General features: G+C 36.2%; 4 protein-coding genes across 5 annotated transcripts in view; all 4 read left to right on the top strand.

The window, feature by feature from the left end:
• Positions 1-3,715: 3,715 nt before the first annotated feature.
• Positions 3,716-4,779, top strand: LOC125185470. The gene is made up of 2 exons (XM_048082000.1): positions 3,716-3,948; positions 4,084-4,779. Exons 1-2 carry the CDS (start codon positions 3,910-3,912, stop codon positions 4,555-4,557), a joined length of 513 nt encoding a protein of 170 aa, XP_047937957.1. The 5' UTR covers positions 3,716-3,909; the 3' UTR covers positions 4,558-4,779.
• Positions 4,780-5,550: 771 nt separating this feature from the next.
• On the top strand, positions 5,551-9,961 carry LOC125219093 (protein ACTIVITY OF BC1 COMPLEX KINASE 7, chloroplastic-like). The gene is made up of 18 exons (XM_048120960.1): positions 5,551-5,775; positions 6,353-6,935; positions 7,004-7,147; positions 7,231-7,356; positions 7,453-7,540; positions 7,615-7,708; positions 7,835-7,928; positions 8,026-8,080; positions 8,169-8,260; positions 8,330-8,500; positions 8,572-8,628; positions 8,715-8,798; positions 8,901-8,985; positions 9,044-9,105; positions 9,189-9,260; positions 9,342-9,446; positions 9,526-9,667; positions 9,744-9,961. The coding sequence occupies exons 2-18, from the start codon at positions 6,369-6,371 to the stop codon at positions 9,815-9,817; spliced, it is 2,112 nt and encodes a 703-aa protein (XP_047976917.1). The 5' UTR covers positions 5,551-5,775; positions 6,353-6,368; the 3' UTR covers positions 9,818-9,961.
• A 2,981-nt stretch (positions 9,962-12,942) lies between these two features.
• On the top strand, positions 12,943-14,461 carry LOC125223566 (protein NOI4-like). Of its 2 annotated transcripts, none has more exons than XM_048126768.1 (3): positions 12,943-13,092; positions 13,977-14,159; positions 14,283-14,461. In XM_048126768.1, exons 1-3 carry the CDS (start codon positions 13,087-13,089, stop codon positions 14,325-14,327), a joined length of 234 nt encoding a protein of 77 aa, XP_047982725.1. In that variant the 5' UTR covers positions 12,943-13,086; the 3' UTR covers positions 14,328-14,461. The 2 variants fall into 2 exon arrangements, with proteins under 2 accessions (XP_047982725.1, XP_047982724.1); XM_048126767.1 differs by having other exon boundaries at positions 12,944-13,092; positions 14,280-14,461.
• Positions 14,462-14,767: 306 nt separating this feature from the next.
• The window catches only part of LOC125220750 (protein FAR1-RELATED SEQUENCE 5-like), a 3,369-nt gene continuing 2,760 nt past the window's right edge, over positions 14,768-15,376 (top strand). Inside the window, exon 1 of the mRNA XM_048122895.1 lies at positions 14,768-14,834. Coding sequence (XP_047978852.1) covers positions 14,768-14,834 — 67 coding nt within the window. The remainder of the gene's footprint in view (positions 14,835-15,376) is intronic.

The following is a 15,376-nucleotide window of genomic DNA, read 5'->3' on the forward strand; positions in this document are numbered from 1 at the left end:
GCTTTAAAATATTTTCTTGTATGCAATTTTTTTATGGAGAGTAGTGATTGGTAGATTCTGAGCTCAGTTTAATTGAAAATTGTAATCATCAAATCAGGAGCTTCTACTTATAATGAAGCCCACAACAGTAAGCTCTATCATTTTTGAGTGAACAATTCCTGAATACAAAAACATAATTTAATTTAATGCTCATTGGTTAGAGGCTTAGGCTTGGGCTGTGTTTATATCTGTACATATTCTCCTTCATCACGTGTTACTCGTTCTAGGAATACCTCCATTGATATTATGCATTCAGTCGGAGTTGGTTCTGCATTTGCATTCTTTTCAGGTTCAGTCTCTCTTCATAGAAGCTCGTCTAGGATCGCAGCTGGGTCGAGATCCCAGCAACCCCGGGGCAAGTTAAAAGTGCCTTGGACATTAAGCAAACAAGATGGGACCTGGTGTGAGAATCGCAACATCTCTCTCCTTGGGATACATCTAATGGCACTAGTTTGTATGCATCCAGTTTTTACGAGCGGAGTAACCCACACGCCTTCCTCTTCCTAAAATAGAAAGTTTTCTAAAGAATGGACCAAAATAGAAATTGTCTCTATTTTTAAAGACTGGGGTAATAGTTAATGTGACAATTTTATAGTATTAAGATTTTTTGGTAATAAGCGTATTGTACTACTCCCTTTGTTCTAAAGAAGATGATCACTTCATTTGATAACATTGGATTTTATAGTACAATTTTATTTTGTGTATTAAATGGAGAGAATAAAGTAAAAAAAAATGAAATAAAATAAAAATAAATATATTTATAATTTTAGGAATCATCTTGATTATTATGACAAATCGAATATAAAAATGAGTCAATTTTAAAGAGACTGATAGAGGTAGGCCTGCTTAACCGGTTCTCCGGTTCTCGGGTACCCGGAATCGGAACCGAAACCGATCGGGTAATCGAAGAACCGGAACCGAAGAATCCGGTTCCGGTTCCGGTACCGGTTCTAATGTTTTCATAAATTTCGGTTCCGGTTCTACCCGGAACCGACCGGTTCTTACCCGGAACCGAATAATATATATTAAATTTATTTATTTTTTTACTAAAATTGAAGTATAGTAATTAACGGTAATTCATTTATTATTATCAAGGTTGGTTTTGATTCTTTAGTATCACTGAATGTATTCCTTTGCTACTTTGATATTGCTTAAAATAAATGCTACTCTTGGTTTGACAATATAATTTTCCAATGTATGTGTTTGAATCATTATTTACCATTATACTTTGAGTGCTTTAAACAAAAATAATTTTAACAGACCATGAAAGCTCTTAGAGGAGTCAAGGTGGAGGTTACTAATTGAGGAAACATGCGAAAGAATATACCGTAATTTTGGTTTGACATCACAGACAACTCGTGGGCTAACGTGAGAATCAAATTTCTTGATACTAAGTGGAGATAATGTAATTTTTGTTATATATAAGTTAAATCTAGTTTGGTGTCAGATTAAAATTAGGTAAATAATAAATAACTTTTCGTTAATTAGTATACTTAAATTAAAATTAAAACTACAAATCGGTTCTGGTTCGAAACCGGTATCGGCCGGTTCTTACCCGGTCGGTTCCAAACCGGAACCGGACGGTTCCGGATCCGGTTCCGGTAGGTAAACATGATCAAGTGGGCCCATCTTGTAACAATTTATCACCGGTCAAATATAAAATCTCTAATGCATAGTACTGTACGGGATCAATTGTTAACTCATTCCTTAATTGCTAACTACAACTAATTTAAGATCATAGGAATTAAGATCTAATGATTTATAATTTGTCATGTGTAATTTTATTTTTCATATTTTAATATTAAAAAAATAAGATTAACTACCACATTTTAGGATTTTAATTGAATCACAATATGAACATAGTGTATTAAAGATATCAACACAATGCATTGAATATGTCAACAAAATTTAATGTTGACATTGTACACATATTGTGTTGACATATTATGTTATCTATATTGATATAAAGCTGTTTGTCGAAAATATGAAAATTTATGATTTTTTTAAAAAAAAATTGATATCAGAACATATGCATGTAAGATCTCGTTGGAATCCTTATAAAATTATAATTTGATATATGTTATGTGAAAAAATAATTTAAATTGAGATAGTTATAAATATTTAAAGTTTTGAGATATTTTTTTAAAAATTTGTTATAACTTACTTTTTGTTAATTGACATTAATATTCTAATTGACATTTTTTGTACACTGTATTGACACTCGTGGTTGTATACTTTTATGCCTTGATTTAATGATTTAAAATCTATCATTTAGTTGTAGTTAGCAATTCAAGGGTGAGTTAACAATATGACACACTCCTTACCATACGTCCATACTCATACGTTTTTAATTTTAATTTTTTTTTACAATTTTAATCCGGCTCACCTCACATTTTATTTTTAAACTGGCACTTCTTAACTTTTATTCACACATTTTCTAATATTAATAATTTGTTATTATTTTGTAATTTTAGGTTAATAGAAATTTCATTTCACTTTATTCATAAACAAATAGTCAAATAATTTTACACTATTTCGTTAATTATTTTATGCATACTTTCTACGTCCCACAAGAATATGCACTATTTCCTTTTTAGTCCGTCCCATAAAAATGTGCATTTTCTAATTTCAAAAAATCTTTTTTCTCTAATGAGGTGAGACTCGTTCTCCACTATTAATATTTTAAAAACTTTTTCTCACTACCTCTCCCTAACTTTACCAATTTTATATTAAAACTCGTGCCGAACCCAATGTGCGTATTCTTGGTTCTTTGGTGACATAGGGAGTACTATAACTTAAAAAAAAGAAAGAAACATCACTCTCTCCGCTTGTTCTCACTTTTACTTTATCCTTTCTCCCCTTAACTCATAAAACAATACTCCCTATGTCCCTAATAATTCGTTACCATTTGACCCGTCACGGGTTTTAAGAAATGTAATAGAAAGTGAGTTGAAAAAGTTAGTGGCATGTGGGTCATACTTTTATATATTAGTTTTCCAATAAAATATGAGTGTGAATGAGTTAGTGGAATATAGGGTCCACTACCAAAAATGGTAAAGTGAAAGGTAACAAATTTTTAGGGACAGACGGAGAAATATGTGACAAATTTTCAGGGAGGGAGGGAGTATTACATAAAATCTCGTGCCGAAAAGAAAATGCTCCACTTAATGGGGTTTGCAACGGAAAAATAAATAAATCAGAACTTAGATCTATTTAGCGGATTATTTTAAACTGAATCTATTCGCACAATTAACACATGAAGCATGCTCTGAACTTGAACTTATTGATTAATTGAAACCCTAAACATCATGCTACAACGAGAATTAGATACCCTATGATTCTCCAAAGAATCGAAAATGACTTGCTCCTTTTTTACGTGATGATCTTCGATACTATACATCTTTTGATTGTATCCCAAACTTATATTTTGATTTTGGAGCATCCATCAATTTTGAATTCTACTAATAAAAGTTTGTTTTTGCATTTTTTTTTTGGAGGAGAATTGGCATGTGAATTTGACTGGTGAGCTCAGAGATTGGCACATGGCATCTCTCATTTCCATGGTCTATTGATGTTTTTAAGAGAATCAGTTGTAGAGAAGGACCACTGATTAGTGTTGGGGAAACACAAAAAGGATTGTTTTAATTACACAAACAATGAGAAAAGCTCTTAGAAACTGGCTAGGACTCTTGGAAACCTGGAAAGAGCCTTGCAGTTTACCATATTTGTATCAGTCATACATTACTTTTATAAACATTTTCAATGCTGTGGAAACAGAAAACCTAACCCTTTTTTTGTCAGAACCAAGAAACCAGTTCATCTACACCTGTTTCTTCATATTTATTGACTGCAAATCTAGTCCTTTCCTATATGCTTCTCTCTCTCTTGAAGAATTTTTTAGATTTTCTGGTATGAGCTTTCATTCTGACTATTTTTCCTTGTACTATAAAGTGTTGTAAAAAAGCAATCTTTTTCTTCTCTTATCCATTCCTTTAGTGTAAATCAGTCCTCCAAAAGATGGGTTGCTGTCTGTATTTTTTGCAGTGCTCAAGAGCCTGGTTAGCTCTTCTTGTTCCAATATGTGCAGTCTTATCATCATCCAGCCATGGATCTTTCTTGATCCCGATCACTTTCATCCTCCTCTCAACTATCTTCCTCTTCACATTCTCCAAAAAAGCAGCAGCAAGTGAGGCATCATCAAATCAAGAAAAGCACCAATCGGAGGCCGGGGAAGAAGAGGTGGTGTTGATGGGGTCACAAGATATGTACTCAGAGAGTGAGAGCATGGAACAGTTTTCATCAAGTGAAGATCACTCATCTGATATAGAGCAGAGGCTGGACTGCTCGGATGAGGAGAGCCTCATTGAGATAGCAATCCCAAGTGGGCAGTTTGGGTGGAATAATGTCAACTGCTGCAAAGAGTTTCACAAGGATTTCTGGGCAGAGATGAGTGAGATCAATGAAGAGGATGATAACTTGATTGAGATTGACATCAATATTGGTTCCATTAAGTGTTGATGGAGCAATCAAGATCTTGTGTTTTTTGATCCATTTGGATTCATTGTTGGTAACAGCATGAGTGGTTTGGATCTCTTTTTCTTTTTTTTTTTATTTCAACCATGATTAATACCCTGTTACAAAGGCAACAGATATTCAAAATCTTAATTTGTACATGGCCCCTATGTTTCTTGTGAATACACAATCAAGTTATGATTGACATTTGATTCCCACTTTGCTTTATTTATCTCTTCAAATTGCCTTTTGCATATTCAATTCGGCCTCAACAACCATGGGTGCATCTCTCTCTCAATTCGGACAAAAACCAAGCCCATCACTATGTGATCACAATCGTAGCCCAAAAGGATAACATCCTTTGCAATTAATCTCAAATAATCAAAGCCTTTAAAATTTTAAATACTAGTACTACTAAGGAATATTGATGTACGGAGTATTTCAGATGCAATTGTTGGGCTTATCCTACGTGGGCTTGTTATTGAAGTTAGTACTGTAGTAGATTCTTCAATTTATACAATGGATTCGCGTGTGACCTAAATTGATTTGTTTTATTAGAACACATTATTCTATCCCAGCTGGATAATGTTTAAATAAAACTTTACAGCAAGCTTATTTTGGTATTTGGCTAAATTTTGACTGTTATTAATGGAATACATGAACTAAGCAATAAAACTAGTCCGTACTAGTATATTATTATTTTTTTTGCCGCTGAAACATGGAAATAAGAAATAACCCACGTGAAAAAGCAATGAAAATGAGAAAGCTCCATATGATAAATCTTGAACACCAATTAATTAAGGTTCTGTTTGGCAGTCCCACGTTCAGTTTGTTTGTCGTTTAACGGAAACACAAAATTAGTTAAATTTCCCAATCACAAAAAGTTCCATCACTGTAAAAGACAAAAAAGAAAAAAAACAAAAAAAAAGGTGTAGGAGCTCTGACTCTGTTTAAAAATTTCAACTTTGCAAACACATCCAATCAACTAACTCATTTTTTATGGGGTTGTTTGGATTGGGAAATTAATGATTCCGATTTTGACAATTAACGAGTTCCAATTTACACAATTTTGAATTTAATGCTATTGAGCGTCAAACATGTTAGACTTGTCAAGAAAGTGGGAGTCCTATTTTTCTTTATATTCAAACATTGCACTCCATCAACAGGATTGAGGTGTGAGGCTCAATAGATTGTGGTTCATCTTTCTCTCCTCCATTTTAGACTGTGAGTCTTTAATTTTATAAGTTTTATTTTGCGTATCTGTATCTGTGCTTCTTATTTGTACATGGAAGGGGGAGCTGAATAAAAACAGCATCTTTTGCGCTTCATGTATTGATCTTGGTTTTCTCTTGATTGGTGTTATTACAAATTCTGAATAATGTTATTTTAGTATATGTTGTTGCTATGTTGTTAGGATAGTTGTGATTGATCTATCAATTTCAGAGTGAGTTGCATTTCTAGGCAGTTGACTTTAGTTTTGGATTAAGGTTTTTGATGACTGAAAAAGATAGTTGACTTTAGTTGCATTTCAAGATTCCCCTATTAATGAGTTTCTTGAAAGTATGGCCGATCTTGGGTATAAGTTATTACTATAAATATTGGTTTTGAGTTGATGTTTTACTACAAAGCAATAATGTCTTTTTTAGTATTTGGGGTATATGTTGTTATGTTATTAAGGATAGTTGTGATTGCTCTATCAATTATTTAATGACGAAGCAACTCATGTACTGATTGGAAGAGTGAGCTGCATTTCTAGTTCAATTGATCAGGGTGAAGAAATGTGATGCCATACAATTCTCAGGTTTTTGTACACTAAAATGGCTTCTGGAGCAGTATTGGCTTCTAATACTTGCTATCTCAGCATAGGGGAAATGATGAATCATGGAATACCAGAAGATAATCTTCGTTACTCGGGTTTGTTTAAAAACTACAATAAGGTTAAGACTAGGAAACTTACTAGGTTTCGAGTTAGAATGCAGAAGAGGGAATTGCCATCGTCACAATTAGGCAGGTATGGTAGAGTTATCAAAATGGTACCTACTAGTGAAATCAGAAAAGGGACGTCGCCATCTGTGGATAAGCCAGAGATTGTGAATGGATATGTGAAGAAGGTTAATGGTGTTCATGTAGCTGCTGTACGAAGCCTTGTTAAGAAAGATCCTACTCCGCCTCCTTCAAAGTTGTCGAGGCTTAAAGAACTTCCCCCCATTGAAGAAGGGATTAAGGTTTTGCCTTCCGATGAAAGCTTTAGTTGGGCTAACGAAAACTATAACTCCGTTCAAAGAACTATTGATGTGTGGTTGTCTCTTCTTTCACTGAGAATCCGTGTTCTGTTGGATGATGCAAAATGGACATACATAGGAGGCTTTTCTGAGGAGAAGCAGGTGAGTTCGTTTCTATCAGCTAGTCGTTTCTTGGCTTAGCTGGTTCTGAAGCTATGTTTGTATTTCAGAAGCAGCGAAGAAGGAAAACAGCGTCATGGTTAAGGGAGTGCATTCTGCAACTCGGGCCAACTTTGATCAAACTCGGGCAGCTACTGTCGACAAGATCTGATATACTTCCTAAAGAGTATGTGGAGGAGCTTTCTAAACTGCAGGTAGGATGTTGGTTCAACAAATGCAAATCTTTCATGATGAATTCATGTTTCTTGAGACCTTTTGCCTAAACTGTTGATATCAGGATAGGGTACCGGCTTTTACATCAAGTAAAGCGAAAAAATTGATCGAAAAGGAATTGGGAACTCCAGTTCATGTGTTATTTAAGGAGTTTGTGGACCTACCGTTGGCAGCTGCTAGTCTTGGTCAGGTGTTTGCCTTTTGTTTTTCACCTCTCTCTTTCTCATAGCTTGATGTGTATGTAACCGTGCTGAACTTAGACTATGCATTCTTATACTATGGTTAGGTTCACAGGGCAATCCTGCATAACGGAGAGAAAGTGGTTGTGAAAGTCCAAAGACCAGGGTTGAAGAAACTTTTCGACATCGATCTCAGTAATTAAGAACTAGTTAGTCTTCCACAATTTTTATAACTGCTGCACTTGTTTTAATTGTTTCTTGATCTTCAGAAAATCTAAAGCTAATTACTGAACTCTTTCAAAAGAGCGAAACATTTGGTGGCCCATCGAGGGATTGGGTTGGGATATATGAAGAATGTGCCAGGTAAGTTGTATCGGAGCATCAAAACATCTTGCACCTTTGTAATATAGCATCAAAATTAGCTTTAGCTTGTGATTTACAAAGGTAATGCATTTACTTGTTAACCTCATGTTCGTTGAAATTATATAGGATTTTGTATGAAGAAATTGATTATGTAAACGAAGCAAAGAATGCTGATAGATTTCGTCGCGATTTTCGGAATATAAAGTGGATCCGAGTTCCTGTATGTTTCCTCCTCAAGGGCTTATAGTTGTTGCTAGTTTTTCAGACTTAGTTATAAAAAGATGTTTTTAAAAACTTTTGTCTATTTTTAACCTCAGATGGTCTACTGGGATTATACAGGACTAAAGGTTTTAACGTTGGAGTATGTTCCAGGTGTTACTCTTTTTCTAAATTATACTAGTAGTATATTTATCCATTCTAGTTTGTCATAATTTGATATTTTCACAATTTTTTTTATTAGGTATCAAGATAAACCAATTGGATATGATAGATGCATATGGTTATAGTCGATCCAAGATTTCATCACGGGCCGTTGAAGCCTACTTAATTCAGGTTAGCGTCCTGCATTCAGTTGAGAACCTGGTAGGATTTTGAATACTTGGTGGCTTTCCATTTTCTTAGATACTCAACACCGGTTTCTTTCATGCTGATCCTCATCCCGGAAATCTTGCTATTGATCGGGATGAAGCACTAATATACTACGACTTTGGTATGATGGGAGACATTAGGAGCTTTACTAGAGATAGGCTATCAGATCTCTTCTACGCTGCTTATGAAAAGGATGCAAAAAAGGTTTAATTTCTTATGGTTTTGAGTGAGTTTCACACATTTCTGTGTATCTAAAACACAAGCGGCCATTGAAGGTTATGCAAAGTCTGATTGATCTTGGAGCACTTGAGCCCACAGGAGATTTGACATCAGTATGATTCTTTCACTAAGCAACTACTCATTATGTACATTACTTTGCAAATAGAACCTGAAACAGTGAAGATGCGTCTGTATTTAGGTGAGGAGATCAGTGCAGTTTTTCTTGAATAATCTGCTAGACAAAAGAATTACTCAAGAGCAAACATTGTCAGCAATTGGTGAGGTAATACCATTTTTCTATATTTTTCATTGTCGAGCCTCGAGTTTAGAAGTGCACGAGTAGATTCAGTTTCGTTGCTTTGACTGCATGTTTCATTGCTTGCAGGATTTGTTTGCTATAGCAACAGATCAGCCATTCCGGTTTCCTTCCACTTTCACTTTTCTTATCAGAGCATTTTCAACACTGGAAGGTTCTCTCTCCCCCTCTCTCTCAACGTGGTATAGTAAACTGAGATTGATTTCTTCCAGGTATCGGCTATACTCTGGATTCGGATTTTTCATTTGCAAAGATCGCTGCACCATACGCACAGGTTCTGGCATTACTCTAGCAGTCACGAGCTTATCTGCATCAATTCTGAGATATGATTAAAAATATGCCTTGGTTCATGTACAGGAGCTCTTAGGAAGACGATATCAGCGGACAGGAACACAACTAGTCCAAGAAATATCTAAACAAGCCGATGATGTACTGATCTATTCTCAACTCAATCATGAGTAGCTCAATGTATCTACCCTTTTGAATTGCTAGTAACACGTCTTCTTTCAGGCAAGATCACACACGATCTCCATGCCTTACCGCATCCAACAGATAGAAGAAATTGTGAAGCAACTCGAGTCTGGAGACTTGAAGCTCCGCGTTCGTGTCCTTGAGGTGATTTTCTTAATTACAGTTTACCTAAATCTTCCAAAGATTCAACAAACTATGAAATCTCCATTTACTTGATTTGCAGTCGGAAAGAGCAGCTCAGAGAGCGAGTGTGCTGCAGATGGGAACCATATACACAGTTGTGGGTGGAATCCTCCTTAACCTTGGGCTTACTTTGCGCGTTCAAGGCAGTCGAGCAGTGGCCAACGCCTCGTTTATAGTTGCAGGCAAGTCTACTCTCTGCATTCATCCAGAGAGATGAGTATTTAAAAGATATCTGAATTCTTTATTGTGTTGCTGCAGGTTTTTTCTTCATTCTATTTGTCAGATCAATTCAAAAGGTGAAGAAGCTTGATAGATTTGAGAAAATGATATGATCATACATACTTTTTGATTATCTCTTTAAAGCCATTCATTATATAATCAGATTAGGAGGGATGGGAGCACCTTTTTTGGGGGATTCTTGTAATGCACAGTTCTTTACATTTCATATGTAATGATAAATTATTGAGTACTTTTAATGTGGCTCATTAATTTTACACAGTATTAAAATGATTATGTTTTGTGTGTGAATTGATAAAACCCATTAGTGAAAATAGGCCACTTTCCGTGGGTAGGTCGAGCAATAGCAATGGTTGGGCTCTCGGGGGCTTTTTTTTTTATTTTTTCTATATCATCATTTTTTGAAAGTGTCTATCTCCCCACGATGAAAGGACCCTCCCATAGAGCCCTTCCCTTTCCATTTCATTTCCACATCATCATTATTTTATTTTATTACTTTAGCACTTCTATATTTAATATATTATCAAATTAAATAAAATTAAATGCAAAAAGTATTAATGCGCAAATCTTTGTTATATTGCAATATTTGAAAATAGAAAACAGCGAGATGCAAATAAAAAAAACCTACATTTAAAAAAAAATACAAATAAGACTCGAGCGTCGTCGTCGTCGGAGTGAAAACCCATCTGTTTCTTGATCTGATAGTTTTCCAGATGTCAGTCTTGACACGATCATCCGATTCATCTCAAAATGCATGCGAAGCTCTGGCGCCTTGTGAGTCGGTGCCCCATCAGGCTTCCCTCCATCTTGATTGTAGTGTTGCCGATGCAGGTACAGAAACCAATCTTCCATTGGTTGTTACCTACAACTGAATCCTTGCCGATATCTACCCAACACCCCGCCAGAGCAAGCGTCTCAGTTGGTGTATAATGTGTTCTCGGCTTCCTACCCTTAGGAGCAGGCCCCAATGGCTCCGCGGCCTTCCCCTTCCCTTTCTCTTTGGAAGGTGATGGGTGCATTTCCTCCACTTCATGCTGTTCCCAGCTGAAGCTCAGATTTGTGGTGGAATAGTTGTAGATGCGTGAGTGTCGGGTGTAGAAGTCATCATTTCTGGCTGATAGACCGCATCCTTGTAATTCGGGTTGATTCCTCTTCCGATGCTCCAGTGGAACGCCTGTGGGGTTATTGGTCTATCAACACCGACAAATGTGTTGCCGGAGAATTGAGTAGAGTTGGGGGATTGGTTCCCGGTAAAGTAAGGGGCCCTAGCATTGCCTACAAAAGGAGTGAATCCTCCGGCGAATATGTTGCCACCGAGAACTTGGTTGAAGTAGAGATTTTGCTGATTGTGTGGAGGTTGGTTGAAGTAGGGATTTTGCTGAGTGGGTGAAGTTTGGATATCGGGCGGAATTAGGGTTCTGTCTGTGTATGGGCTTCCATCGCCGGATAATTGGGGAAAGTTGTCAGAATCTATTTTGTAGAGGAAGTGTAGAATGAGAAGATGGACGATGGAAAGCGGAGGGATGATTGAAAATGATAGGAAGTGGAAGTATATATAAAGAAACTAATAAAAATTTTGAAAAAAACAAAATAAAATATATTTGAGAGGGCCGATCAAGGGGCCCTTCTCATCGCCATAGGCCGATACAACGGCCTTTTGGGCGAGAGGGGAGGGGGCCGATCGACGGTCTTTCCGCCGCAGTGGTGGGGCGATGGAGGCCGATGGGGAAGGCCCTCCATCGGTTCTCCATTGTGAGTGCTCTAAGAACAAAAATGAGGCAACATTTATTGAACAATCAATTATATGCACTTTCTTTGTCTATGAAAAATAGTTCTATTCGTGGATAACACAAATTTTAATGAAAAGTTAATAAAGTAAGAGAGAGAGGAGAAAAGTAGATAAAGTAAAAGTAAAAAGATAAATTAAAAAGAAAAAAAATGGATAACATATGAAAGAAAGTTTCTATTTTTGAAATGAGACTATTTTTTTTTGTCACTCCAAAATGGTCAAATAGAACTTCTCCCTCTGTCTCAGCTAAGATGATACACTTCTTTTTTAATTTGTCTCAACCAAGATGACACATTTCTATTTTTGGTAACTTCTCTTTCTAATTAATACACTGAACCACTTTTTTCTCACTCCACTTAAATATTCAACTCTCTTTCTCACTTCATTTAATAACTATACTCAATTTTTCAGTTAAACACATTAACTAAGAACTCCTAAAATCTCATGCCGACTAAAAAATATACATCATCTTAGCCAAGAAAAAGCTAGTACTCCCTCCGTCCCACAAAAGATGTCATACTTTCTATTTTAGTTTGTCCTACAAAAGATGTCACATTTTTCATTTTTGGAAAAACTTCTTTCTCACATGAATATAAAATAAATATTTTCTCTCTCCATTCAACATATAAAATAAAACCTCCTAAAATCCCATGGTGTCCCATAAATGTGACATCTTTAGTGGGACGAAGAGAGTAGGATTTTTTGTGGATAATGGAATAATAATTTTAATAATTTTTGGTTGTTATAGATATAAGAAAAAAAAAGAGAGAATTAAAAGATTTGTTTGGTTTTGCATTGGATGGTGGCCAAGTTGAAAAGCTAGTCTTATTGACAGAGGTGATGCTATGTGAATTGTCAAATAAGTATGCCGAAAAGCACAAACTTTTCGGCATAAGATTTAAAGAAATGAGATTTTGTTAGTAAAGTGAAAAGATTTTGTTAGTAAAGTGAAAAGTAAATAAAGTAGAAAGAAAAAAAGGTAAGAGTGAGGATACCAACAAAAAAAGAAGAAGAAATGACTCACTTATCTTGGGACGTCCCAAAAATGAATGTTAATCGCTTATATTGGGACGGGGGAGTATTAATTATTGGAAGCGATGCGATTAGTCAAATAATAAGAATTACTCCCTCCGTCACATTAAAGATGACTCATTTTTTTTTTTGGTTTGTCCCAATCAAGATGACTCATTACTTTAAATAGAAATCTATTTATTTCTACTTTATCTCATCTCTCTTACTTTACTCTCTCCATTTAATACACAAAATAAAATTGCATAAAATCTCGTGCTGTCCAAGAAATGGGTCATCTTCCTTGGAACGGAGGGAGTTCTAATTCAGAGAGAGCCTCTAGATAGAGTAAAAAACCGCTATGTGAAGAAATTGGGTTTGGGTCCCACAAATTCACGTGGCACACCTGGAGCATTGCCCCATTCTCCTTCTCCATCTATACATTTCTCATTTTGCCATACGTAACGCCATCTCTCTCTCTCGCTTTTTTGCTGTCATCCAAACTTGGACGCTTACCGCTTACCGCCGGACCCGGAACTCTACCGGCTTCAGCTCAGCCACTCGTCCATGGCGGTACTGTTTTCGTCTCCGCTCTACTCTATTTCTCCCGTTTTTTGCTCCTGTCTATGCGTGTTCTTCTATTCATGTATTTCTGTTTTGATTTTGATGTTTTGGTGAGTTTTTGTGCGCAATTGTCACTTCTCAAGAGAAGAAAAAACAATTGTAGTAGGAGTGGTACAAGTTAAGCTTCAGCGAAATTATTGGAATGTGGATGGAATGCCCTATCTTTGCTGCTATTTACAAGTCACTCTAGGATAAAAGTTATGGAGAGGATTATTTATACTAATTTTATACTCCATTTGACATGATTTCTTCTACTGCTAAAGCATGTATGTGTTGTATTTAGATTTTAGACTATGCTTGCACCTCAAACAGAAATATATGTGAAAAGGGAAAGAAAATACAAGTGTATGCACCTGCCACTTTATGCCTTTCACAGACATGGTTGTATGTTGTTCATCTTTACAGATCATTTTGTCATAGTGTTATTATAAATGTCTGGTGGACTTAGATTGGTATTGCATATATTCTATCAAATCTTGTGCAGCTTTTCTTTTTCTCATCACCTGACCTGATGCACCTAGTAGTTTATATCCTTCCACTAATCTCACAATCATCCTCATTTTCTGATTATGTATCCTGATAAATGCAGATGCAGTTTGCACCCATGACTTCTCTTTTACTCTTCATGTCTATACAACTAATAACATCACCAGTTGCTCTCTGTCCTTTTCGTTGGAACTAGACTTTTCTCTGTATAACAGTTCCAAAATTTTTAGCATATTACAGTTACTGCAATCTCCTAGGTTGGAGTTAGATAGTGGTGATCTCTTTTCATGCCATATTCATTTCTTAACATACAACAACCAGCCGACAGTAATAGGTGTCCACTGCAGGAAAGAGACCTACCATTACCAAAGTTTGGAGAATGGGATGTCAACGACCCAGCATCTGCTGAGGGATTCACAGTGATATTTAACAAGGCTCGGAATGAGAAAAGGACTGGTGGAAAGTCCGACCCTCCACCAAAGATTAACTCTGCCTATAAGCATGGGTCGACTTTGGGAAAGCCTCATTCCGTAAGTTGTGGCTCGATGACTGATTACTTTGATGCTTCAATTTCTTTATTTATGAGTTTGTGTTACATTTTTCCCTTTTCTGAATAAAATTATTAGATCCAATCTGATTTTATTTTTCAGAAGAAATGGTTTGCTGCATGCAGTCTGCTTCGGCAGATTCATGAGTAGCTCTGGGCATGAAGATGTGACAATGTCTGGGAATTACTTTGTTGTTTTATGATCTCAAATTTATTGGCAGTGTGAGATAAAATATGTTGCTGTATTATGTTAGAAATTTATTTAATTTATCTCTTCTTTTTTTACATTGGATTTAGCGTTTTCCTTGTTTCAATAATTTTCTTCAGTAGGTTTGGGCCTTGTTATTGTTCCATCAAATTTAATGCAACTACATTAAATCAGTTGAACCAGTTCTTTATCACATATAAGCAGCAAAATAGGAAGAAAGGCAAAGCCCACTCCATTGTTAATTCTTGTTATTTAAGCGGATGAGGACTACATGATTGAATAATGAGAACACAACTTAGTAACATCATATACTCAGACCTGCATATACACTGGTTGACGTGGAACGAGACCAACTCTCCACCACGGTGCTACTGGTGGACATAATGGCAGGGAGACCATTTTGGGGTGATGTCATCTCTTGCAAACCACAAGGAAGAAGCATCAGGCTCGGCAAGTCTATTTTGTATTAAAGGCCAGAAGGTGAGGTACATACACTGGCACAAGTGGACCTTCATAAGCAAGGGTTGATACACCTTGACGCTGCTTGCGCACAGGACATACACACGCCCGCGTCGCTTCACAGTCCGACAAAACTCACACAACTTCTTCACTGACAAACGGACGTCAGAACACATGATACAAAACATGTTAGGAGGCAAGGTGATTGATATAATTCAAGGTTCAAGAAAATCACAAGGACTTGGCCACTAAACGCACAAACAGAAGCAAACAAGTAGAGAGTCAGACAAAAAGTGTTCCAGATTAGCATACTAAAATCTAACATGCATTTGAGTCGATGATACCAGCTGAAACTTGGATTGATTGATGAGAAACATACAGGAGTTGAAAACACGAGTAGCTGGAACAAAATAAGATGTCATAGCAACCACACTCAAATTTGTTACAAATACCATTTCTGCTAAAAGAGTTTAAGATCAAAAGGACTCATCTACCAACTAAAGGTGAACTTATTGAATCAGTAAAAAGATTGG

Source organism: Salvia hispanica, chromosome 4 (genome assembly GCF_023119035.1).
Source record: "Salvia hispanica cultivar TCC Black 2014 chromosome 4, UniMelb_Shisp_WGS_1.0, whole genome shotgun sequence".
NCBI classification, from domain to species: Eukaryota; Viridiplantae; Streptophyta; class Magnoliopsida; order Lamiales; family Lamiaceae; genus Salvia; species Salvia hispanica.